Source organism: Cyprinus carpio, unplaced genomic scaffold (assembly GCF_018340385.1).
Source record: "Cyprinus carpio isolate SPL01 unplaced genomic scaffold, ASM1834038v1 S000006558, whole genome shotgun sequence".
Lineage (NCBI taxonomy): Eukaryota > Metazoa > Chordata > Actinopteri > Cypriniformes > Cyprinidae > Cyprinus > Cyprinus carpio.
Genome location: NW_024879220.1, coordinates 163,280 through 190,988, shown reverse-complemented (window position 1 = coordinate 190,988; position 27,709 = coordinate 163,280). Strand labels below are relative to the sequence as shown.

Here is a 27,709-nt window from a genome sequence, read left to right as displayed (position 1 = left end):
GTCAGATTTGTTCTTCCACTAAACCAAAGGACTGTTAACATATTGCAGCAGAAATGCCAGTTCCCGAGCCAAGGGTTTTAGAAATCTTCTAATCTTCCAATCTATCATCCAATAAATAGATGAACTCAAAACAGGGTGTAAGGTTTATTACTGGAAACTGGTCTGAAGTAAAATCTCTATTTGAGATATAATACACTGTGCTGTGTTTAAGATAACATCACTCAGACTCAGACGTCAAATAATACGTTGCCTATATCACAGTCACTCACGTGCAACAATGAAATGCATAATTAAATACGGTGTAATTAAATGTAAGTAAATAATTTTAGTAATTAAAAAAGAGTTATTGCATCAGACAGCAACGCACGTTTTGGTAGTGAACAGGTCTGAGAACACGCTCCTAAAATGATTTTTTTAATTTAAAAAAAATGAACATACGTTTTTGTTTTTATTTTAAAGATAATTTTTCATGTACGGTCAAATAAACGACATAATTAAAAAAATAAATAAATAAAATAAATACACGTTTACGCAGGATCTGATTCAAGCCTGTGACGTCTCCAGATTTAGATGATTGACGGGATTGTGGGCCAATGAAAAACGCTCTGACGCAGAGTGGGACGGACCGGACGCAAACTGCCCTGTGTTCGGTTGCAGATTATTTCAATGATCAGTGGATTATTTACATCCGTTACCAGGCAGCGAAGCACGCAGGACGGTAAAACTCTACCAAAATAAAGACTGAAAAGCTGCTCCTTCAGCGGATTGATGTTGTTTGCACTGTTAAAACCTAGAAAGCCTTTGTTTTCAGTCCTGTTCATTTGTTTTGTTTATGTCCTGCCTCGAAAGACCGACAATCTGCTGTTATTAAGAGATTTACTTTACTTTAACAGAACATCGCATGTGTTTTATAAACCATGTCTGCTGTAGACGATACAGTCTGTAAACTTTACTCATTCACGATTTTATTACAGAAGCTGCTGTGAAGTCCTGACTTCTGATCTGATATGAATTTGGGAAGATATCTCATATAAATAATTAATATTATTCATGGCCACCAAAATGTCATCGCCCAGGTAACTTAACTTATTCTTACCGTTTTTACTATTTCAGGAGTAAAAACGTAAGATGTGCTTGTTTTAAGACTGTCCTGTTATCTGCAGTGACGTGCGAGAGAAGATCAGGAAGAAGAGGAGAGAACTGCAGGAGTCTTTAGGAAGAGTCAGAGATGATAAACAGGTAGAAACACTATACATCATGCACTGTAGTAGAGTATACTGAGAAAAAAAAATGTTTATCACCTGCTATTTATGGGCTGCACTTTTTGGACAGTACACACATGCGTTCATATTTGGTGTATTTCATATCTGAAGTTGCTAGACATGTTTGTTATATGAGCAGTTTGTTATACAAGACAAACTGTAGCATTATAAAGCTAGAGTATGCTCCTTCACTGAACACATGCATGAAGCCGTGAATGTAAGGTCTGTGCCGATGTGCTGTAGGCTTTGGTTCCGTCAGACTGGGATCTGTCTAAGGAGAACGATCACACTGCGGTGGAGGTTGGTTCTGTTCTCACCCTTGCAGTTTCCTGTAGTGCACTAATATATGTCTGCTAGACTTTCCTTCAATAGTGCTTCTGTCCTAATTCTTAGTTAAAGGAATAGATCATCCAAAAATAAACATTGGGTCATCAATCATCCTTGTGTCATCCTGACATTATCTATCTATCTATCTATCTATCTATCTATCTATCTATCTATCTATCCATCCATCCATCCATCCATCCATCCATCCACAAAATTAGATATCAAGGAGAATGTCTATGCTGATCTTAATAGGCTGAGTAACAAAATCTCAACTATCCTTTCAATGCTTTTCTATTGGATTTCGGAACTCTTTTGAACATTCTTTGACATTCTTCTTGTATCCAAGCATGGAATTTCCTTAAAAACTGCTTCTGACCAGCAAGAAAAATACTGCATGTTATTTTATCTAACTGGACGGGCATGATTAACAGCAAAACTCATGCAAACACAAAAAAAAAAAAAACATTACTGTAGACAATATATATGTTATATTAGGAGCTTCCAGGTGGAGAAGAGGACCCTGGTGAGACACTCAGACGTTCAGTGATGGCGAAGAGAATGAAAAAGAAGAAGAAGGTCAGGACTGTGATAACTTTACAACTGATTTTTAATCCATTGCTTTTCTTCCATTGCACATGGGTTTCTTTGTCTGTAATGTCTGCATATGGTCTCCATGTTCTAGCTGCTTAAGGAGATGACGGTAGAGTCTCCTCCAGATGAGGAAGAGGTGACAGCAGTGCAGGAGATGAGAGAGGAGCAGGACAGAGGAGATGAGGTAGAAAGCCCACCAGCGCGCTCACCGAGAGGTTAGGACATTCTGCAGTTTATAGATGTTATCGCAAAGCCTTGGTTTCACTGGGACGGGCTGCCATGACAGTCTATATACTGTGTGACTGCCTTGGAGTCCAACACTCTCATCCTCACAATCTCTCTAGATCTTCCTCCTCGGCCTGTGATGAGGCCAGGATCCAGCCAATCAGAGACCACCATGAGACTGCGCATGACTGAGAAGCTGAGAGCAGCAAAGGTAAAGGTCGTCTGGGGCCAGTGAGGGGAAAACAGAACATGCATTTCATTATATATTTCAGAATACTAAATGGTTCATAATTCATTCATCATTGTGTCATCCCTTCAGTCTAAAGCAGCAAGTCTTCTAGAGCAGGAAAGCATCATTGAGCCTGCCAGCCGTCTACAGAGTCTACGAGACAGAGACACCCTCACGAGATTCGACAGAGACGTAAGCACTGATGAATACTGATCTCAGTAGTACAGTAGTTGCCCTGTGACCATTAACAAAATACTGTAGTATGCACTACAGTTCAAAGGTTTGGGGTCAGTAAGTTATTATTATTATTAATATTATTTTAAAGAAATTAATACTTTTATTCAGCAAGGACACATTACGTTGATCAAAAGTGACAGGAAAGACATATATAATGTTAAAAATTTCTTTTGAGCTTTCAATTTATCAAAGAATCCTGAAAAACTTTATAATAGTTTCCAAAAAAATATAAAGCAGCACAATTGTCTTCAACACTGACAATAATCAGAATTTTTTCTTGAGCAGCAAATCAGTATATTAGAATGAGTTCTGAAGATCATGTGACACTGAAGACTGGAGTAATGATGCTGAAAATTCAGCTTTACATCACAGGAATAAATTATATGTATATGTGTATATGTATATATGTGTGTATATATATATTATATATATATATATATATATATATGTGTTAAAAACACCTGAGGAATAAATTATTATTATTATTATTATTATAATAAAACAGCTTTTTTAAATTCTGCGTTTTTCACTGTATTTTTGATCAAATAAATTCAGCCTTGGTAAAAATATTAAAAATATCTTGACTTTTAGAAACGTTTGAACAGTAGCTAAACACAGCTAATTTTGTATGCATATTTTAGAATTAAAATTAAACGCTCCACCTGCAGTTCAGAACTGAAAGAAGTCTGATCATGTGGTTTCCTCCTTCAGACGGATCCAGATCTACAGGCCGATGAAGACTCATCCTTTGCTGCCAGACTGAAGTTTCGTGATGCAGCTAGACGTGCAGCAAAAGACAAAAGGGTAAGAATCTGCTGTTTCTCCTGCGAGGCTGAGAAGCCCTCTAAAAGTGATGAAATGCTTATATATTATAAAATGATGCATTCATTATATTTGCGATCTAATTAATTGAGAAATAATCTAGAAATGCTGAAATCATGATGAGTGTTTGGTTTCTGAGTAGGCTGAGGCTGGTTTGCCGACCGCTGAAGAGGCGTACAACTTCTTCACCTTCAACTTTGACCCAGAGCCTCAACAGCAACGCCGTAAGAAGAAAAGACAGTCCAGGAGAAGAGAAGCAGAGGAGGACGGAGAGGGGGAATCAGGGGAGGAAGATGAAGAAGGGGAGGAAGAGGCTGAACTGGAGAGGGAGCATGAAGGAGAAGAAGAGTCTGAAGCCAGGGTGACTTGAGTTTATATTTTCTCAGGGTTTTAGATTTTTTTTTTTTTTTTTTTGGTAACATGTTACAGTAAGGTTCCACTTTTTAATATTAGTTACAGTAAGTGCATTTGATGTGAACTAACACTGAAAAATAAATAAATAAATAAAACCTTATATCCTAGATATTGTTAATTTAGACATTTACTAAAATAACGTTTTATTTGTAAACACGTATTTCATGGAGTTAAGCTAATATGAACTAACAATGACTAGTTGTGTTTCTATCAACTGTAGTTTTCAAAGATTAATAAATACTGTAACAACTGTATTGTTATAATCGGAGTTTACTGTAAATGATCTGAGTTTATTGTAAAGTGTCCATATTTTTGTTACTGGTTGTCATACATTCGTTCATGATGTAATGCATTCACTGTTTAGGATGAAGATGCTCCTCTGGTCAGAGACGAGGAGGAGGATTTGTTCATCATTGACCAATCAGCACAGGACTTCATGGAGGTGAGGAGAGCGGAATATATAGGCTACAGCAGGCGACTGCAGAGGGAGCGAGAGACACTGTTTGTTCCCAGCATGAGGCCAGGTACAGAAACCGAAGCAGCAGCACTTATGCAGTTCTTCACCTGAACCTTCCTATAGGTCAGATAATCTGTGATTTACATTTGCCACACAGTTCCTGCCTCCAGTAAGCTGCCAGAGAACGTGCGTCCCCGTTACCTGGAGGAGGAAGGGTTATATGTGGGGGAGAGGCCACACGTCTGTCTGACCAATCAGAACATTTTGGAAAACCGAATCCTGAAGCAGGCTGAGGTAAATAAAGAAAACTTTTTTTTTTTTAAATTGTAATTTGTTTACAAATGTTATTGTCTGTAATGTGAGTGTTTGTGATTTCTGCAGGGAAGGAAGTGGTTTGGTGATGATGGGTGTATTATTGCTCTGCCTGACCCAATCAAAGAGTCCTCGTCCAGACCGCCTCTCTTCCACCTGGAGGATGAGCTGGACCCTGCGCTGCAGGCTGTCTACAGAAAGGTCAGAGATTTGAACTATACATTATGATAATTAGACAATATCGTGTGTGTTTATGTGCTGGTTTCTTTAGGCTTGTCATAGACAGCTGACTCACAAAATTTTCATATTCTGACAAAAATGATCTTTTCCATTGAATTGCCACCTTAAATTGATTTCCAGGGACATTATTTTTTTCTAACATTATTAGAAGTATGCACCATCATTTATGTTTAATTGCTACATTTAAGCAGCAAAATAATTTAGAATAATACAACATAACACTGTTTAGAATTAGTGCACATATTATTTAATGCAGCTCAGAGGTGGCGTGAATGCAATAACAATTGCATTAATAATTCTTTGAGATAAAAAATGTGGATTCATTCAGTAACACACTACTGTATAAAATCAGTATCACATTTGCAGTTGTGCTGATATTGGGGAAAAACAGCATTCTTGCTCTTGTGATGTTGCTTAACTATATAAATATAAAACAAAAACACATACAGGGGCTTTTTCTGCCCCCAGTATCTTGAACTCGGGGTTATTCTAACTGCATTCTAATAGATGCATCACGCAGTGAAAGCATGCTATCTCACACCATGTTTTTGTGAGTGACGTACTTCATAATGTCATAACATCATTAAAACAATATGTATGATAGTAGCGTAGACCCAACATATCTCACACCACTAGCAGACAATGTAAATGTGTTCCCAGGCTGCTACAATGAGTGCTTTCAAAAAACAACTAGTTTTTTGCCAGGTTAAGTTTTGCAAGGTTTGTAGAATTCAGATGAAACATGACTCACATTAAATGCACTGGTTTTGGAAGACAGTTTTCTGTGATCCCCAGGCACTGGACCTCTAACACTGGTCTGGAGGGAAGAATCAGTTATGTGTTTCTTTTCTACACACACAAAAAATTAATAAATAAAAAAAAAAAATTAATAAAATATAAAACCACACACACACAAAACCCTGTTCAAAAAACTGTTTAAATTTTTGACTTTAATAATTCCAAAGACCCCAGGGGGCATGGAAGACCTGGAAATATCTTGTAGGTCGGGAAAACACCATAAAATCTCAGCAAGTAATGGAAATTTCTGTAGTGAGTAATTTTTTTTTATTTTTTTTTTATTCTGCTCAGCCCTAAAACATTTCGGAAATTAGAGGGTGAAATCTCTATGATTTTTTGAAAACTCTTTGTCATTGTTTAAAATACATTAGGCTGCCCACCCTTGGTTCTTTATGACGTTGAATGCTAAAATTTAATCCTGTAATGTTTACTAGCGCTTTTTGGTGTCATATCCTTCATGCAGCCTGTTTCCAGGCAATATGAACTGCCAGTAATTTTTGTAGAAATGAGAGGTGTGAGAACGGAGATGGGATCCAGATGTGTGATGATGTCACAGTTTCTGCTGTGAGACAGGGCAGTGAGGTCACATGTGCCTGTCATGCCTCACATGACTCAGAATACGAGATATGTAATAGACGTTATAATACACACACACACACACACACACACACCACACACATATAATATAAACAATAACACACCCATTCAGCAATGTGTGATTTATAAAACTTGTGTGTTATGAATGCTGCATGCCAATAAAAAGTGAGCATTATGAAAGTGCTCACAGACATGTGGAACTAATTGACATTAAGTGTTCTGGTAATGCAACCCACTGAAACATAAAATGAGAAACATCAAGCTGACACTAGGAGCACAAGGCTGATGAACAATGAGAAAACTGAAGTATACAGAGTCCTCATGCAAAGTACACTGCACAGTACAGGCAAAAGTGTTGAATGTATACGCCAAGCTCAATCTTTCAACCCTGTTACCTAAAAAAAAAAAAAAAAAAAGTAGTGAGAAAAAAAAAGAAAAGTGATTTCACTTTCCATGGTACGGAACAATAAGCAACCTGAAAGTATTACAAAAGCTATTTTTTTCTTTGTCATCAAGTGATAAAAATATTTGGACACACAGTTTAGAAATCGGAATTGTTATAATTATATTATACTAAAATTGCTAAATGCTGCAAACTGTATGTAAGCTTTGTAAATATATGAAAAACAATTGTAGAAAATAGAGCGTTTTTTACATTATTATTTTGGGGGAAAAAAAACAAATCTAGCCCCAACTGAGTACAAATTTATACTAAATCTGCAACCCTGTTACTTATTCTGGATTTATTTATTTGTTTATTATTTATTTAGTTAGTATTTTAAAAACTAGTTTTTTTATTACTATTATTGCTAGAAAATAACAAAATCACAAAATAAAACTGTATTTAAATGTCCTACATTTTTCAGTTTAGCAATTTTATGTGCATTTGTCATTTTTAATTAGTTTTATTTGTTTGATTAGTTTAATTTTTTATTTGTTTTAGTGTTTTAAGTACTTCAACTTAAATTTATTTCAGTTCATTCCTGTAAAGTTTTGTTAAATTAATGACAATTTGATGTAGCATCAAGCATAATTACTATCTCCTCTAGCCGTACAGTTTTTAATATAATGGCACCAGTTAAGCAGATTTGCTACTCCATTAAAGATCGGTTTTGTGGGAGGTCCATCCAGGATTGGACCGTAGAGTGCAGGTAGATCTAGTGTCTATCAGAGAGCAGTAGAAGTTCCTTTGTTATGGAAGATTGTAGAGATGCAGGTGTTGAATCCTTCAGATGCCCCTCAGTAGTCGCATAGCATACAGTGCCGTGATAAGGTTTTTGCCCCCTTTCCTGTTTTTATTTTTTTCCATTTTTGTCACACTTAAAAGATTCAGATCATCAAACAAATTTTTATATCTTGCAAAGATAATGCAAGTAAATGCAAAATGAAGTTTTTAAATGATGGTTTCATTTATTAAAGGAAAAAAAAGCTGTCCAAACCTACCTAGCACTACGTGAAAATTTAATTGCCCCCTCCTGTTAACCCATGAAAGAACTGTGATTAACGACCCTATTTTAGAAAGCTGAATTAATTTTCACTATCCACACCCCGGCCTGATTACTGCCAGACCTGTTTGAATCAAGAAATCACTTAAATAGAACCTGTCTGACAAAGTGAAGCATGCTTAAAGAGCAACACAATCATGTCACGATCTAAAGAAACGCAAAAAACAGATGAGAAAACAAAAATAGTTGACATGTACTGTATCAGTCTGGAAAGGGTTATAAAAAGCCATTTCTAAGGCTTTGGGACTCCAGCAAACCACGGTCAGAGCCATTATACACAAATGGACAAAAATTGGAAACAGTGGTGAAGCTTCCCAGGAGTGGCCAGCCTACCAAAATTACTCCAAGAGCACAACAACGACTCATCAAGGAGGTGATAAAAGAACCCAGAACAACATCTAAAGAACTGCAGGCCTCACTTGCCTCAATTAAGGTCATGATTCAACAATAAGAAAGAGACTGTGCAAAAACGGCATCCATGGGAGAGTTCCAAGGCAAAAGCCACTGCTGACCAAAAAGAACACAAAGGCTCTTCTCACATTTGCCAAAAAATATCTTGATTATCCCAAAGACTTTTGGGCCAATGACTTTTGGCTTGATGGCACCTGTGTGCATGGCAAGCCGTCGCCGTTGTTCAGTCGCCAAGTTGTATGTTTTATGTTTGGTAACCTTGTTTTATGAGCTTGTTTGTTACAACAGCAGCATCATCATATGTTTATAACCGTGATTTCCTATTGGGCACTGGAGAAATATGTTACTTGTTCGCACAGCGGGAAGGATGAAAGATACAGACATTCCTCTGATGACCTCAAGCTCAAGCACAACTTGGGTTATGCAGCAGGACAATGATCCCAAACACACCAGCAATGAATGGCTCAAAAAAAAAAAAAAGGGAAGGTTTTGGATAAGCCAAATCAAAGTCCAGACTTAAAACCTTAAACAGTTCATTCATGCTCAAAAACCCTCCAAAGTGGCTGAATTTAAACAATTCTGCAAAGAAGAGTGGGCCAAAATTCCTCCACAGTGATGAGAAAGACTCATTGTCAGTTTTCACAAACGCTTGATTTCAGTTGTTGCTGCAAAGGGTGGCACAACCAGTTATTAGATTTAGGGGCAATTACTTTTTCACGTAGGGCCAGGCAGGTTTGGACAGCTTTTTTCTCTTAATAAATGAAATCATTTTTTAAAAAACTGCATTTTGTATTTTCTCAGGTCATCTTTGTATAGTATTAAAATTTGTTTGATTATCTGAATCATTCAAGTGTGACAAATATGCAAAAAAAGAAAATAAAAAATGAAATAAAAACAGGAAGGGGGCAATTATTCACTGATCTTTTATTGAAAAAAACAACAAAAGATCTACCTTTTAAGTGTTATTTTGTACGCTGTTTCTGAAAATGTATAATGCATAACTGAATGTTTGCATAATGACATGGTGTTTCCACTGTTGTCTGCTCTGTCCCAGGCTCTGAAGACCAAGCATGTGAACCTCTACATAGCTGGAATGGGCGACCCCCAGGCAGACTACCAGCTGGATGTAGATGTATCCGGCCTCATCTTCTCCCATCATCCTCTCTTCAGCCGTGAACATGTGCTGGCAGCCCGTCTCGCCCAGCTGTACGATCAGCACCTGACCAGACAGCACAAGAACCTCACACTACTCCTCACTGATAAGGTAACCCAGAAGTGTGCCAGCAAAACCAAGCTTCCTGTTCTTCTTTAGACTCATTCTGAATTTGTGTGTGTGTAGTTGAACAGCTTGAGGAACACTATTCAGAATATGCTGGAGCTTCACAGAGGAGAGGCTCTGAGTCAGGTGACCCCAGCAGAGGATAGCGGGAGTACAAACACGAAGTGAGGTAAGAAAATTTCCAATCACCTCTACCTGTTATATTTATGATCGCTGTTTCCTCAAGTTTTAATTGATTCCTGGTCTCTTCCTGTATCGTCAGACACACCCGTCAGTTGCGTGATGTGGAGCAGGAGAAGGACAGAGCTCTCCTCAAAAGCATCATCAGAGTGTGGAAGGAGCTCAAAGCTCTGAGAGACTTCCAGAGATTCACCAACACACCCTTCAAACTCTTCATCAGGAGGTACAGCTTCTTTCATACGAGTTTGACTCTGTGTTTGTTCTTCGTTTTATAAGACAAGTGGCTTCTGCAGGGAGAGAAGGGGACGGAGAGCAGGACGAGCAGGAGTTTGAGAATGACATCATGGCGGAGGTGTCAGAGCTGGAGGCGGAGGCAGAGGAAGACTATCAGAGGAAGATGAGCGAATACAGAAGACAACATGAGGAATGGAAATCCTGGAAGAGAAAAACAGGTATACTACTACACATGGGATGCAACTACTGTTTTTGCAGTCATAATCCTCTTTGAAACCAGACTGAGATGTTCTCAACATGTTTCTGATTCCTTCAGAAAGCTTTGAAGAAAAAGCAGAAAAAGAAAAGACAGCAGGAGGAGGAAGAAGAGGATGAGGAAAGGGAGGAAGAGCTGGGCGAGGAGCCAGAGAAGCCGGAACCTCCAGAGAAACCAGACACGGGTGACCTGGAAGAGCAAGTACGGGAAAAGGCAGCCAGGATCCGCAGGAAACCTGGAGAACCGGTTCTGATTCCAGAACTTACCGTCTCCGGGCCCATCACCCCCAATGAGCAGTGCCCACGGTGAATGACACACACACAGAAAAATGAATGTTTGATATCCACCAACTAGACCGAATCATAGTCTGAAGCTAAAAAAAGACAACACAATCTGTCAGCTCTGATTGCCTAATCTGATTGCAGACTGGCTCTGACTTTCAGCCGCTAGCGTCAACACATCCAGACTGCAAATAGTTTATAATAGTTTATAAATTTGAGTGGTTTATTAAAGCCTTTAGCAACTTTCCTGAACACCCCAGCCATCACCCAGAAGACCCTTGCAATAGCATAGCATCTGCTAAACACGAAAAAAACCTTAAAGGGTATGGTTTTCTTACGGTTATGGTTGAACCACTGATGTCACATGGACAATTAAAAAAATGTCCATGCTACGTTTCTGGTTCTGGGAACATTTCAGAACAACCCAGTGCTGTGGAGGGTCAGAAAGCTCTCGGATTTCATCAAAAATATCTTAAGTTGTGTTCTGAAGATGAATGAAGGTCTTACGGGTTTGGAATGGCATGAGGGTGAGTGATTCATGACAGAATTTTCATTATTGGGTGAACTGACTCTTTAAGGCAATGACAGACCAAGCTGATGGTCAGCTGTCATCCAGTGTCAGACCGTTGTTGAGTGTCTGTGGGCTTACTTAATGTGGTGTGATTTGTAACTTCTTGGTGGCTTTTTGGTGAATCAAGCATGTTGAATAACATTGGAGCCACTGATGAGAGAGACAAGCCCTTTGTCCAAATACCCACACTTGCAGTCTTTGCACTTGACCACTGGACTACTTATATGACGAATTTTGTGTATTTGGCTCAAGTGTTCAAGTAAGAATGAAGACCACTATTGTGTAGAACTTTTCATTACCTGATGGGACACACTTATAGTTTTGTAAAAATGCAAGTGTTTACATAGCTTTATTTTTATTTTAAATACATTTCATTTTAAAATCAATTTCTAAATGTCCGTTCAGTAGTCCCTATAACAGATTACACATTCTAATAAGTGATTAATCTAATTAAATGATGAAAAGCAGTTGCGAATGTTGTACAAAATAAATATCACCTCTACTCATCTTTGCACCAATAAAACATGCAACACTTTTTTTTTTTGCCAAATTATATGTAATATCTAATTATTATATTAATATTTAACTTACATTGGAAAGGCTCCGTGACCTCTCGTAGATCTCGGCAAAAATCTTGCAATTATTCCAAAATATGATGCATGATGGGATACACTAAGCCTCGAACAGTGCTCCAGAGCGTTATTTAAGACCTGCCGTTTTCCGGGACAGTCTTGCACGCTTACTTCCTGTCACACGCTCTCAAGTGACCAAGACCTCAAGTGTGGGTATTTGGACAAGGCAAAGGAAATCTTAGTGCACCAGAAGAAGTTACATTCCATAATTACCATAGTCTTCATTACAATCTCCCTTTTTGCCGGATACTGCCACCTAAGTTGTGGAGTTATTTCCTCCCACACTAGTTGTCCATTGGCTGTAGTTTTTGTGGTGTATTCAAGTTTTTGAGACACTTTGCACCGGCCTTAAATCTGAACCGGCCGGTTTTTTGCTTAAAATACTGGATCGGCAATCGGCTGTGTGGGTGGTATTGCTTTCGGTCTTATTTTTCTGGGAAGTGCGCCTGACAAGACTGCGGGCAAGATACGAAACATGAAGCAGCCGCTGGTGTTACTGGCACAAAAGAGCCCCTTTCCTGCGCTCAATGCTGCTACTGTACCTTTGCTTGCATGAGCGGAGCAAAGGGAATGTTCAGCTCAGGTTTAACCTGTGGTAGAACTTGCATAACATTTAAGAAGTTACATTACGCTTTCCAGGGTAATGGTACCCATCTATCATTAGTCCTAGTAAATTGGCTCCAAAAAAAAAAAACATTGAATCATTACCCATTTGTTTTTTTTTTTTTTATTTAATGGAAATGAACACTTTGCCTGCAACATGATAAACATTTTGAATAATTATCATCCAGGTATTTAAAACCACAAATATAAAACTCAAACAAATACTGAGTTGTCCATTGGCTGTATTTCTTTGTGGTGTTATTCTTTTAGTTTCAGCGGTTCTTGTAGTTTGGAACACAATTCAAAAACAAAGCTATGCAATCAAACGTGCCGTTAATTTCCTCGGTTGTTAAATCCAAAAGCCAGTTTGGCCTCCAAATAAACATCTTGTTTAGTTATTTTCAAAGAAAAAAAAAAAATCGGACGAATCGGTATCGGAATCGGCCAGTTTGCTTGTAAAAAATCGGTATCGGAATCGGCCATGAAAATCATGATCGGTGCATCCCTATATTCAAGTGCAACTTTTGGACCTTATGCAATCAACGTGAGGCAACACCACAGTCAGCTTTATTTGCTGCATGTTCTTTGATGACGGCTTGGTGGACCTTTAGAAACTTGGGCTCTGGAAACCACATAACAGCTCCCTGTAAACACCCTGACTTTTGCCTGCATACAGTAAACATCCAAATTTTCTCCAGAAATGTAAAAATGTAGTTTTTGTTTAATCCTTTCTAGTGCTGAGTTTGCTCGTAGAGAGGATGTGGCCAAACGTGCCCTCTTCATCAAGGTCCTGTACAACGATAAAGAAGTTTCTAGAACAGACAGTCGAACCCTCAACATGGATTTCAGAGTTCACTTTGGTCAGATCTTCAACCTGAAGATAGTGAACTGGCCAGAAAGCATCAAACTACAGGTACGGCTGGGTTGTGTGTGCATTCACACAAATGCATTGCTGTTTGTCTGCTTGTGTCTGAAACGTTCTGGATGTTGTCTCGCAGGTATTTGAGAGTGTCGGCTCGTCCACCTCCCAGCTGACTGAGGTGTGTGTGCCGGTTCCAGAATCTTCCGTCCTGACCGGTAGTGCACCGTTTGAGGAGATGGAGTTTAGCAGCAACCAGAGAGTTACGTTCAACCATGAAGGGGTCGGCAGTGGTAAACACCTCTATAAACCTTCCTAAACAGATTGTTTTGTGCGTCACAGTCATGAGTCATGAAGGGAAAGGAGGCAGCTTGTTTTATATCTTGTTTTTGGTAGGTGTTCCGTTCTCTTTCGAGGCCGATGGCACTAACACGCAGACCCTGTTGACGTCAGGGAAGCTCTCCTGCTGCGTGTCATGGGCTGTAGGGGAAGATGACGTCCCCCTCGCTCCCCCGTCCAGTCAGCCTGGAGGGGGTATGTACAGGTCAGAGAGCCAAATTGAGATCCAGCCCTCTATTAGCGCATATTTTCAGTTGTGCTGGATAAGATGCGCTGTTTTTCTCTCTTTTCAGTGGTCACAGGCAGATGGACGCTATAGCATGTATTGGAGCATCTGGGCTGAACGACATGAAGAAATTGGGGAAGTGGGCGGCTGAGTCTCGCCTTGACCCCAATGACCCCAACAATGCTTCCATCATGCAACTTCTCTCGGTACATACATCCCAAGGGATTCTCTATACACTGTGCCTCTAGCATATCTAGAAAGGCATCTGCCAATGAGCTTGACGATTGTTTTCAATGTTTAGTTAAATAAATGAAACATGCAGTTTAGTCATTATAAAAATAAAAAAAATTAGTTGAATGCTCAACACCACAGTAGACCTATAACCTGTAAGAGTCTAGTATTCAGGAGCGCTGCGTTTGTTTTGATGTCTTATTGTCTCTGTAGGTGGTGAGTAGTGGAGATGTGGCGGTGCCTGAATATTTCCGCCTGGAGCAGCTTCAGGAGGAGTTTAATTTCCTGAGCGATGAGGAGCTGCAGCGTTCCCGTCGCTTCCGTCTCCTGAGGCTGCGGAGTCAGGAGGTGCCGGAGTTCCGTCACTTTAAATGCGTCCCATCCATGGAGCGGGAGGTGTCTGAAAAAGTGTTCCAGGTGAGATCACTTAACCTCGGTGAGAACTTTCTGTGAACCTAAGATTGTCCAGAATGACTTCAAAATAAAATTTCTTATTTTAATTAAATATGTGTAAGAATAAACAGCTGTTTTGCGTAATAATCTTGTTTCAGGATTATGAGAAGAGACTAAAGGAGGGCGAGATTATTGATACCAAAGAACACATTGATGCACATCGAGCCCTTGTGGCCAAATATCTGCAAAGAGTGAGTGATGAGTGAAATTTAGCTATGGAATAATTTCCTTACTTACACTATTGCTCAAAAGTTTAAGATTTTTCAAATGTTTTTGAAAGAAGTCTCTTATGCTCTCCAAGGCTGCATTTATTTGCTCAAAATACAGTAATAAACAGTAATATTGTAAACGATTACTACAATTTTGAAAGTGTTTTCTATGTGAATATATTGTAGAATGTAATTTATTCCTTTGATACAAAGCTAAATTTTTTGCATCATTACTCAAGTCTTCAGTGTCACATGATCCTTCAGAATCATTCTAATATGCTGATTTGCTGCTCAAGAAACATTTCTGATTATTAATATCAGTGCTGAAAACAGCTGTGCAGTTTAATATCTTTGTGGAAATCTTGAAACATGTTTTTGATGAAAGTTCAAAAGAACAGCATTTATTTGTAAGATTATTGCCTACTGTCACAAAAGTCTTACTGACCCTAAATATATTTTTCTTTTCAGTTTTGAGGTCTTTATGTTTTAATGATATAAGAGCAGTGGACGGTAATGTGTGTTATGTATTAGATAACAGAGGACGTATGTATGGACTGCAGCAAAGGGCCCTTAAAATCAAATTGACTGTTTGTCTCTCTGTCTCAGGTGCGGGAGTCAGTTATTAATCGTTTCCTCATAGCGAAGCATCATTTCATCCTGTCCGACGTGGTTTCAGAGGACGAGGTCCCCAGCATCGGGTAAACAGCTCTACTGTTGATCTGATTCACTACTGCTGACTTTAAATAGAGGCTTTCTGAAGGCAGACTTATCTTTAACAGTACTCCCACTTCTGGATGTCATATTCAGATACGGTCTGGTACACATGCTGACTATTTGTGTGAAGCTAAATCCAGTTCATTCTCTGCAGTTCATTACTTTAATGTTTGATTGCAGTTTTGGATGGCAGTTTATGCCATCAGCAGTCTTTAATGACTGGATTGTGCACAAACTGCAGAGAACAAGAGGCTTTGTTTAATCTTGAATCAGTATAAAATGATGTTTATTTGACAGTTCCTGTCTTTTATTTCTCTTTTTTTTTTTCTCCTGTACGTTTGTTTATTCAGTGGTCCAGGTGCAGGGTATGTTCTGAGGACTTTCTGTTCTGTTTCCAGTCTTCCGTATTCCTTTATTTTTATTGTGTTCCTCCCCTCAGATCTGTGTGTTCATGAGGTGCCATTCTCTGTAGAGTTAGTCAGTGTAAAGTGTGTGTTAATGTGGAGATCACACACTCAGAGTGTTTGTGTGTTTGATCTGCTGGTGAGTACTGATAGTGAATGTTTAGAACAATTATGCATGTATTTACTCACTCACTCTCATGTTATTCCAAACCCATACAACTTCCTTTCCTTTGTGGAAGACTAAAGGAGACGTTTAACTGAATGTTCATGCTGCTCTTTTCCGTGCAATTTAATTATACATTGACCAGGGACCATCAAACGTGGTGATTAATTCCTGAATTAATCAGTTTTTTCAAACAGATAAGTTAAGTGCATGATTCAATGACTCACTCATAAAAAAAGTGAGTCTCGTTAAACAATAAATATGTAGATTGTTTATATTTACACACACAGGAAATCTAATCATAAAAAAAATTGCCCCAGGTTAGTAATTTGCATAAAACACAGTCCATCTCCATATAAGTGTTTCCACAACCTCTTCTTTTATAGCCTTTTGTTACTCTCAGTACATAAACTGATAAGTCATGATATGTTTATGAAAATTGATTTTACTCAGACGGTACACCGCACATTCTATTGTTTTATTGAATGAGGAACCCAGTCACTGCCAGAATGAATCAGTTTTTTGAATGAATTGGTTGAGTGAATGACTCAGTTGACTCACTCATAAAGAGTCGCCATCTACTGGTATCTAATGGTATGTCACCTACAGAAGGAGTCACTGATGACTCTCTGTCACTAATGTACTGACTGACTGTCCATCAGAAACGTGTTCAACATCAATAATAGATATGTGTTTTGTGTTCAGGATAGAAATAGAGACTTTAAACCAATGCACTGTATGTGAGGCTGATGAAGTCCTGTCTCAGTGTCTCTTGTTCACGTTAAACATTAACTCAAATCCCTCACTAATACCGCACTGTGTTATGGGATATCTCCACTGACTCTCAGCTGACGCTCTTTCAGGGTGTTAGGCTGGAACCTGTTCAAACTGGCCGAGCCCAAACGGCCCCTGAAGCCTTGCAGGAAGGAGAGGAAGAAGGTGACGGCTCAGAACCTCTCAGATGGAGACATCAAACTCCTGGTCAACATCGTCAGAGGATACGACATCCCCATTCGCAGACCTTACGCCAGGTACCTCTTTCTGCACTTCCATAAAAGCTGACCAATAAGAAGACTCTAAACAATCACTCATTCTTTGTTGTATTTTCAGCAAACCCCCTGCGTCGGCTAAGTCTGGGCGATCATTCACCGAGCCGTTTACAGCTCCCGTGTCGTCCCAGACACCCCAGCAGGGCAGTGAGTGGCCCTTCGGACAGGTAACGGCACCACACCTGTTCCTTTACCTGAATATTATGTGACTGTAACTGTATGTATTCATGTGCTGTGTGTGTACTGTAGCCTCTGGTCAGGCCGTTTGTGGAGGTGTCTTTCCAGCGTTCAGTGCTGCAGACGTCTACCGCTGAGGGACCAAACCCCTGCTGGAACGAGGAGATTGTTCTGCCATTCAGGTCTGACTAAAACCTTCAGCACTGACATGAAAAGCCAGTGTAACTTCATAAACTCTTGAGTGAACTGTCTTGCTGTCTTCAAACGGGTCTTGCTGTCTTCAAAGGCAGCCTCCAGATTGAAACAGAGCAATCATAAGTGGCTCATATGAAATGCTGTACATAGGCAGTGAGTGCGAGTTAAAATAATTACACTCTTATCCATCATATTCCTCATGTAAAAATGGGCGGGGCCATTTGTAAATTTTATGGGTCTTGTTTCCGGTCTCATTCGCTTCCAGCTTGTTTTGCTGCTTACCATAAACAGCAGCTTTGTTGTTGCAAATTGCTTACCATAATATTTTAACGCATTATCTTAATTATGAACACACTGGTTTGTAGTGCAAACAGTTTTACTGTTTACTGCATGTTGTTATTTTTATTAACCTATATCGGCTAATGAACCAGAAGTCTCGCCCATAGGCTTACTTCCACGTTTAGGAATAAGGTGGATAAGCAAGAAAAATATGCACAATATTTTTAAGTAAAAAGGTATAATATTGAATACCTTTATACTACTATTTTTTTATTATTATTAATATTTTATTCTTTATTTAATATACATTTACATCAATAATATACATTATTTCTTTTGACACAATATAATTTTCATTTTTTTCTTGATGTTCTCAATTGTTGGAGCAAAAAAAAAAAAAAAAAACAATTAATAAATTTACATTAATGATATTTATTATTGATAAATATAAATTACAATCACTTTTATTTACAATCAATTAATAAAAAAAAATAAATATAAAAAATATATATTTACATCAATAATATTTTTTTACAAAATATAAATAATTTTTTCTTGATGTTCTGCAATGTTGAATGATGCATGAATATTTAAAAAAATAAAAATATATGATTTATCTTGATGAATTCTAATTTTGTTTTTCAGTATGGAATAAAGCATAAAGATTTTTTTTTTTAAATAAATTTACTTAAATAATGGTATGTAATTATTTCTGTTGAAAAATGGAAGTTTCTTCTTATTAATTAATTAACTTATTTATTTTCATTAAGCTTGTCGCAGAGTATTCTGTGATGTGACACTGCATTACAGTTAGGTCAAAAAAATAGACGTCTTAAAAGACAGCATAATGTTCCTGTCTAACTTTTAGAACAGCCCTCATGTTAGGAGTGCGCCTATGATACCTTGAAATGCTGTCTTGGTAGGCAGCTCGCTAGGAAATGTGATTGTTTCACACCGAGTTTCAGTATTTGCATGCTGTGAATCAACGGTTTCCCCTTTATCTCAGCGCTCCAAACGGAGACTACAGCTCCACCAGTCTGCAGTCGGTCAGAGACGAGGTCTTCATCAACATCTTCGATGAGCTCCTGTATGATGTGGTGGAGGTGAGAAACATTCCGATGTGCTTGTGGATCATTCCCAGAGTCATTTTAAACTCCCCGATGTGATGTTGCCCTGTCTGTCTGAACTCTGTCAGGATGAGCGGGAGAGAGGGAACACTATTCACACCCGTATAGAGCGGCACTGGCTCGGCTCCATCAAGATCCCCTTCAGCACCATCTACCTGCAGTCTCGGGCAAGACACCAAACACCAACACTTCACACAGAGCACATGACAGTTTCTGCTTTTGTACAAGTGTTTGTTTATAATGGATTTATGCTCTAAAATAATCCTGCTCCCCTCTGATACTGTAGGTGGACGGAATATATCTCTTTTAAATTTGATTGGCTAGTGTGTGTGTTTTTTTTTTTTTATCTGTAAAGCTGAAAATATTCAGGTTTGATTGATTGTGGTCTGTATCTATTGTTATGTTTAGATTGATGGGACGTTTAAGGTGTCCACTCCTCCAGTACTGCTGGGATATAGTAAGGAGCGCAGTTTGGGCAGTGAAGGTGGATATGACGCCGTCCGCAGCCTGAGTGAAGGAACCTTCCTCAGCCTCTTCATCACCATCGAACCCCAGCTGGTTCCTGGAGACACCGTCAGAGAAAAGGTACAGCGGGAAAATCTGCTTCGTTAGCAAGTGTTATGTGATGACAAAATATTTTTATAGTGCTGTGAAATGATTAATTGCATCCAAAATAAAAGTTTTTGTTTACATAGTATATGCATGTACTGTGTTAAATATTATGTTATGTACTATTTATTATGTATGTATAAACACACGTGTATATGTTTAAGAAAAATGTTACATTTATACATTAAATATAGTTATATATAATATAAATATATACATGCAAATACATGTAAATATTTTCAAAATATATGCTGTATGTGTGTGTATTTATATATACATAATAAATATACACAGTACACACACATATAATGTAAACAAAAATCGCATGACAGCACTAATTTTTTATGTGCATAAAAGTAAGAATCTTATTATTTTTTGTTCAGTATTGCTTTTTCCTCTCTGTCTCTCTTTTTGAATGCTTTTATAAGATGAAGGAAGCAAAGGTAATATATTTGGAGTCTGAATCATGTTTATTTACAGTGGAAGTCTAGGGGGAAAAGCGCTGTGCTAACATAAACATTGAAATACACACTGTTTTCAAAGTATCGCCAAAATGCTTAAACCTTTAAGCCTTAACATCATACCAGTGTGATACGACTGATTACTAACCTTTACTAAAGCCAATAAACTGGGAGATTTTCACATGATCTGCAGAAAGGATGCAGGAAAGGGACTGTTTGCATTGAGAAAGATCTGCTGACAGTGAGCCAGAACCGTTGTCCCACCTCTACAAGGATAAAATATAAAAAACTTCACAGCTTAAATATAAAACATGTGATGTGGAATAATGACTAAAAGCACTTTAACACATACACAAGATGCACATTTCTGTTGTCTGGCCACAATGCCTTGCCCCACAGACTTCAACTGTAAGTGATTGTATTACTGTAAACATGATTGTTGTTTGTTTTCACAAATGGAGAAAAGAGTCTAAATGTTTTTCTGTGAGCATCGTACAGCTAAACTTGTATTACATGTAGCTTAACCCAAGACATTCCTGTAAGTGTTGTCTGTTTAGTGGAGTTTTGTTTAGATCAGGTTTAATATCTCTTCATGAACAATTTACTGGTTTATACATTTCCATTCAAAGGTTTCGGGTCAGTTAATTAATTATTATTATTATTATTATTATTTTTTAAGAAAGAAAGAAAGAGAAAGACAGAAATACTTTTCAAGGTTTCCAATACAATGACCACCACAAAAATATTTTCCAAAATGTTTTGACTTCGTTGAATACACATGAGCACTGCACGTTTCAAAATCAAAATGCGGCAAGGGTGTTTTTATATAAATGTATCTTTTTTTGAAGGGAACCGATTGACTTCACAAAAGTTTTGATGCAATTTTCAGTTCATCTTTCCTATAATGCCTGATAAAGTAACCACTGTTTCTGCCGCTCTTTATACAGAAAGCGACACCTGATTGCAAAAAAACAACTAACACTATCAATATACAGTAAGGGACACTTGAGTGTGAAATACTTGAACAGAGTGTAAGTCTGTGGGAAACTCTCTCTTCTCAGTTCGACTCTCAGGAAGGTGAGCGTTTGTGGACACTTGAGTGTGAAATCACTGTTTCATGACCTCTGACCTCTCTCTCTCTTCTCAGTTCGACTCTCAGGAAGGTGAGCGTTTGTTGATAGCAAGTGAAGTGTTTGAGAAGGAGGCAAGTGGGCGTTTCCCCGAGCGGCCCTGTCTCACCACCGTCATCGACATCAACGGCAAAACCGTCTTCGTCACACGCTTCATACGGCCTCTGAACCCCCCGCAGGAGCTGCTGGACGCTTTCCCGAACAGCCCTCAGGAGACCGCGGTCCGTCCACACACTGTTTCAGACACCAGCTCATCTGTGTGTGTAGTCTTCCGCTCATCCTCTCGCTCCGTCTCTCCTCAGGAGGTGGTTGCACGATACGTGTCGCTCGTTCCTTCTCTTCCAGACAGCGTGTCTTTCGCAGGGGTTTGTGACTTATGGAGCACGTGCGATGTGAGTAAACATGGACATCGCTCTCGTTTGTTTCTGTTCTGTGAGATTGTGTCATATACACTCTGGTTTGTCTGATTTATGCTGTTTTAGCAATTCCTAACGTTGCTAGCTGGAGATGAGGAGGAGCATGCTGTGTTACTCTGTAACTACTTCCTGTCGATGGGGAAAAGGGCGTGGCTTATCATAGGGATCGCCATTCCTGAGGTGAGTGACAAGCCTCTTAGCCAATCACACACACCAATAAAACTGAGGGTGGAAAACCACAAATCTCTGTTGGTGAGAAATCAGTGGAAATCAGTGGAGATGGATGTGAAAACACTGTATTTTATTGTTGTTGTTGTTGTTATTTGTGTCTTTGTTTTAGGGCCCTACAGCGTACGTTTTGACGTATGAGCAGAACCGCTATCTGATCTGGAATCCCAGCACCGGGCAGCACTACGGACAATATGACACATTCTGCCCCCTACAGACCATCGGCTGCCTAATCAGCTCAGACAACGTTAGTAAACACACTTACCCCACCAAAAAAATCATTTAAATGTATCACAGCTATCATAACGGACTTCATATCTGTGCAAAAATACATTTTACACTCAATTTGCAAGTCAAAAGTTTAGAATATGAAAAAAAAAATTACAAGTTTTTGAAACATTGTGCCAAATTTATTTGATCAGAGCTACAGTAATACTGTCAAATGTTACTACAATTTTAAATAAGTGTTTTCTATGTGAATATATGTTAAAATGTAATTTATTATTGTGATGTGAAGCTGAATTTTCAGCATCATTAGTGTCACATGATCCTTCAGAAATCATTCCCAATATGCTGATTTGATGCTCAAGAAACATTTCTGATTATTATCACTGTTGAAAACAGCCGTGCCGCTTCATATTTTATTAGCAATAAAGACTTTTATAATGCTACAGAAGATTTCTGTTTTAAATAAATGCTTTTGTTTTGATCTTTCTATTTATCAAATAAAGTATCACATTTTACACAAAAATATAAATTCACATAACCGTTTTAATAGTATTTTTGATCAAATAAATGTAGCCTGGTTAAGCATAAGAGACTTTTTCAGATATATTGAAAAAAATCATAATTTTTCCAAAACATCATTTTTTTGTGCACAAAATAATAATAATAATAATAATAATAATAATAATAATAATTTCTGGTAAAGCTTGGCATTTATTTTCTATGATATGATTCTTGTTTTTTATTTTTATGTCTGTCCATGTGTCTCAGGTGTGGTTTAATATCCAGCCATACGCTGCACCCGTGAGAATGAGTTTCGACGTCTCTAAGCCAAATCTCTGGAAAGCGTTTTTCTCGCGAGCGTTCCCTGATCCCGGCCTCTCTAGTGTGCAGGTGAGGACGGCTCCACCAATCACAGGCCACCCTTTAACTGAACCCAGCTGAAGAATCCCAGTGATCCTGCTGGATCTTAAAATCACTTTCTGAAGTAACGTCTAATCTGCAGCTGTTGCCATTTTGTGCCAAACTGTTGATTTTGAGTCATGTTTTTCAGCCGGAGGGCCTGGTGTACAGACACACGGACAGAGCAGTTGCTGTTGAGTTACAAGACAGGTTAGTTTGAATCAAACACACCCCAGTCATTAAGGGACACATGCAGTACCTGATGAAATGAGCTTCTGTGCTGTAGGATAGAGAAGGTTTTGAGGGAGAAGATCATGGAATGGCGTCCGCGTCACCCCACGCGCTGGAACCGCTACTGCATCTCTACGTTACGTCAGTTCCTGCCAAAATTAGAGCTGAGCGGAGGGCGAGAGGTGGCTGAGGAACATCGCCTCGAGCTGCAAAGCCTTCTGGGAGAATACAGGGTAAGTCTTCTGCTAGAAATCACACTTTACACAGGCTAATAGCCTTACATGCAGCACAGATGTCACCCTGGAGCACAAAAGCAGTCTTAAGTCGCAGTAGCCAAAAATACACTGTATGGGTCAAAATTATTGATTTTTCTTTTATGCCAAAAATCATTAGGATATTAAGTTAAGATCATGTTCCATGAAGATAGTTTGCAAATTTCCTACCGTAAATATATCAAAACTTAATTTTTGATCAGCAGTATGCATTGCTAAGAATTCATTTGGAAAAATTCAAGGGGGATTTTCTCAGTATTTTTTTGCACCCTCAGATTCCAGATTTTCAAATAGTTGTATCTCGGCCAAATATTGTCCTCCTAACAAACAATAAATCAATGGAAAGCTTATTTATTTCCTATTCAAGCTTTCAGATGATGTATAAATCTCAATTTCGAAAAATTGACACTTAAGCTAATATAGCTGTGTATAGGTCAGCGTGAGGGCCAGACATGCTCAGTGAGATTGTAAAGAATGATTCAGACAATTTTCAAGCATCTTTGTGTTGTTGCAATGTCAGTAGTATATGTAAAAAATGAACAATGTGTGCTCCTTTTCGATGTTACGTGCACCCAGATCTACCAGTTTATATGTTAAAACTACAGATCGTACTTCCAGCTGGAAGTCGGATTGAGCCCAGTGCAGTATAGTTTTCCAAAGGGAAACTCTATAGCCCTTGTTCTCTTGTAATGTAGCACAGATTAAAAAAAAAAGCCTTTTTACTGCATAGGTGGCCAAGTTGTATTGCATCACAGTGAATCACCGCTTTAATGTTGTTTTCTTACTGATCTGTTTCAGATATCTGGGTTTCCCCTGCACCTTCCTTTCTCAGAGATTCGGCCAATCATTGAAGCTGTTCACAGCACAGGGGTTCATAAGGTCGAAGCCCCAAATGTAGAGTTTGCCCTGGCGGTCTATGTGCACCCGTATCCCGGTAATGTGCTCTCCGTTTGGGTCTACATCGCCTCCCTGGTCAGTGCACACTAGATCACAGCAGAACACCACCAGCCACAGGGAAAAGACTTCTTGATATGCTTCATATGAAATGAAAATGTCATATTTTATATAGATTTTCGATTTTGTAGAGCTCCTGTGTCTGTCAGTGTGTTTTAACACTACCTCTATTGCTAGTAGTTGTCTTATAGTTTTTAAAGAAACTCAATCTCTAGAATGTTATTTATAAGTGTGAATTTACAGCCTTTATACTTTTACTCTGTATATTTTTCATGATTGTACTGAATCGAGATGTTTGAAATATTTGTAAAACATTTTAAATACACAAAACTAAGTTCAACACATTATTTTTTGTGTACTAGTCATTTGATTAAATCTGTTCATGTTCATGATTTTATATGAAGAAAAAAAAATTTAAGTAACAAAAAAAATATATATACTGTATATTATAAAAAATATACTGTATATTATATACAGAATAATACTGTATATATACAGTATTATTCATTTTTGCTTATTTTTCCCCCTTAACAAAAGTTTTTACTGTTTAATGAGATCTTGAATGAAAGTTTGGAATTATTTGTTAAAAGTTTCTTCTGCTCACCAAGGCTGCATTTATTTGATCTAAAATACAGTAAAACCAATAATATTGTGTAATATTAATTACCACTTAAATGGCTGTTTTATGTGGTAATATATTGTAAAATGTAATTTATTCCTGTGATCATAACTGAATTGTCAGCATCATTCCTCCAGTCGTCAGTGTCACATGATCTTCAGAAATCATTCTTATATGATGATTTGCTGCTCAGGAAACATTTCTGATTATTATCAATGTTGAAAACAGCTGTGCTGCTTCACATTTGTGAGGAAACTGTGATACTTTTTTTCAGGATTCTTTGATGAAAAGAGAATTCACAAGAACAGCCTTTCTTTAAAATCTTTAGCAACATTGTTGATGTCTTTACTGACAGTTTTGATCAATGTAATGCATCCTTGCTGAATAAAACTATCAAGTTTAGGAGCATCATTGTTAAAACTGCTCAACAATACATCCAGATGCATTACAGTGATGAGAGATTGAGTGGAATGTGCTTTATTTTTATGAATAACAATGTTTTTGTTTTCTTTTGATACTGAGATAAAAAAAAATCACCTTACTATTTGCTTGGCATTATTTCGAGCACACTACTAAATTGAACCAGTTAATTATTGAAGTACAGTTAAATGTTGAAATGTGAAAACAATACTCAATATAAGCGCTACAGAATAATGCTTCTGTTCTCTGCTTTGCATGTGAAATTGTAATTGTGTAGAGAGACTTCAGCACTGCAGAGATGTGATCACTCTGTGACTGATATATTTGTCCGGCTTGGATCTCAGATCTGTCAGCAGTTATAGGCTCTGTTGGTTTGAGACTTGTGTTGGGACTTGTGTGGTCTTGCAGGTGTTTTTGTGGTTGTTAGTGTGAGTATGACAGCTGCCCCCTCACTCTGGTCATGTAGGGTAATCAATCTGTGTGAACTTCCTGACCGCAGTGAGACAGCAAGAGGCTTCACTCTTCACCAGGGCACTTCTAGATACTAGGTGTTAGCCACTTCTTGTTCCTATTCTACAGGGGTTCATTATATATTTTCTTATGTAAAATACTACAATGGATTCATAAAACCATCATGAAATATGACTCACAAATGATTGTGATCAGACTAAATTGACTGAAGCGTCCTGCAGAGCTGTAGGTGCTACACACAATCAGAAACAGCACAGGCTTTGACCCACATTTGACCTTTTCATGTGTTGTTTGGAAATAATTGCATCTGTCCTGCTTCCTCTTTATTACATCAGTGGATAGTACGTGTTGCTTATAAATTTATGTCTCTGATCTCAGGAGTTTTGAAATTTCAGAACAAGTTGTTTTTTACCCTGAGGAGGAAATTTTGAGAAAGTTGCAGTGTTTTCATTGTGCTTAACTCAGATGATCAGGGAATATTTGATTCCTTATGATAGGAGCTCTTTGAAGTGGTGAATGTGACCTGCAGTGAAATGTTTTCGAATCAGAACTGACCTTTGTACAGCTGTGTGCAGCTGCTTTAGTAATGTTCTCTACCCTCCTACAAATAAAAGCACAACAGCCTGCAAAGATGGCCGGAAAATAAACTTGTAGGGAAATCAAGCATTGCATTGCAGTTATTAGTAAGTTACCACTAGATGGCTCCTCTTCCATCATATGGGTTTAATTTATCATCTCAAAACTGTTTAACTTGCTAAAGGCCATGACCGCAGATCACAGCTGTATCAGATCAGGCTATCAAACACCACACACATGACCCACTTTCATATTGAGAGGAACGATTACAGGAAAAAAAAAAAAAAATCATAGGTTAAAGCTGCACAACCAAAAATGGTGGTGAGGTCGAAGCTTTTAAACTTCACACACAGATGGATGAAATAACCACTCTGTTCCATGCATATTACTTACATTGTAAATGTGCGTGATCATGCAAGTTGCAGAAAATCTGTCATTAATTACATTCAAAACTTGTACGTTCAAAATGTTTATATACTACAATACAGGTGCATCTCAATAAATTAGAATGTTGTGGAGAAGTTCATTTCAGTAATTCAACTCAAATTGTGAAACACGTGTATTAAATAAATTCAATGCACACAGACTGAAGTAGTTTAAGTCTTTGGTTCTTTAAATTGTGATGATTTTGGCTCACATTTAACAAAAACCCACCAATTCAACCTCAACAAATTAGAATATGGTGACATGTTATTCAGCTAATCAACTCAAAACACCTGCAAAGGTTTCCTGAGCCTTCAAAATGGTCTCTCAGTTTGGTTCACTAGTCTACACAATCATGGACTGCTGAAGACTGCTGATCTGACAGTTGTCCAGAAGACAATCACTGACACCCTTCACAAGGAGGGTAAGCCACAAACATTCATTGCCAAAGAAGCTGGCTGTTCACAGAGTGCTGTATCCAAGCATGTTAACAGAAAGTTGAGTGGAAGAAAAAGATGCACAACCAACAGAGTGAACTTCACAAGGAATGGACTGAGGCTGGGGTCAAGGCCTCAAGAGCCACCACACACAGACATGTTGAGGAATTTGGCTACAGTTGTCATATTCCTCTGGTTAAGCCACTCCTGAACCACAGACGACATCAGAGGCGTCTTACCTGGGCTAAGGAGAAGAAGAACTGGACTGTTGTCCAGTGGTCCAAAGTCCTCTTTTCAGATGAGAGCAAGTTTTGTTTTTCATTTTGGAAACCAAGGTCCTAGAGTCTGGAGAAAGGGTGGAGAAGCTCATAGGCCCAAGTTTCTTGAAGTCCAGTGTTAAGTTTCCACACTCTGTGATGATGATTTGGGGTGCAATGTCATCTGCT

At 38.3% G+C, this 27,709-nt stretch overlaps 1 protein-coding gene across 1 annotated transcript; it reads left to right on the top strand.

The window, feature by feature from the left end:
* The first annotated feature begins 604 nt into the window (after window positions 1-604).
* On the top strand, window positions 605-24,732 carry LOC109059719 (coiled-coil and C2 domain-containing protein 2A-like). The gene is given in 41 exon segments (XM_042754617.1): window positions 605-718; window positions 975-1,076; window positions 1,164-1,239; window positions 1,506-1,562; window positions 2,085-2,165; window positions 2,272-2,395; window positions 2,525-2,616; window positions 2,725-2,826; window positions 3,583-3,675; window positions 3,836-4,054; window positions 4,472-4,631; window positions 4,722-4,858; window positions 4,946-5,077; window positions 9,482-9,691; window positions 9,767-9,853; window positions 9,856-9,875; window positions 9,969-10,109; window positions 10,184-10,334; window positions 10,434-10,681; window positions 13,199-13,376; window positions 13,462-13,615; window positions 13,719-13,866; window positions 13,955-14,093; window positions 14,332-14,535; window positions 14,670-14,762; window positions 15,387-15,478; window positions 16,925-17,092; window positions 17,172-17,277; window positions 17,360-17,469; window positions 18,768-18,864; window positions 18,957-19,055; window positions 19,297-19,473; window positions 19,926-19,940; window positions 21,106-21,309; window positions 21,391-21,480; window positions 21,571-21,684; window positions 21,845-21,979; window positions 22,729-22,851; window positions 23,012-23,070; window positions 23,147-23,324; window positions 24,162-24,732. Coding segments are annotated over 40 exon segments (5,028 nt in total). The 5' UTR covers window positions 605-718; window positions 975-1,050; the 3' UTR covers window positions 24,351-24,732.
* The last annotated feature ends 2,977 nt before the right edge of the window (window positions 24,733-27,709 follow it).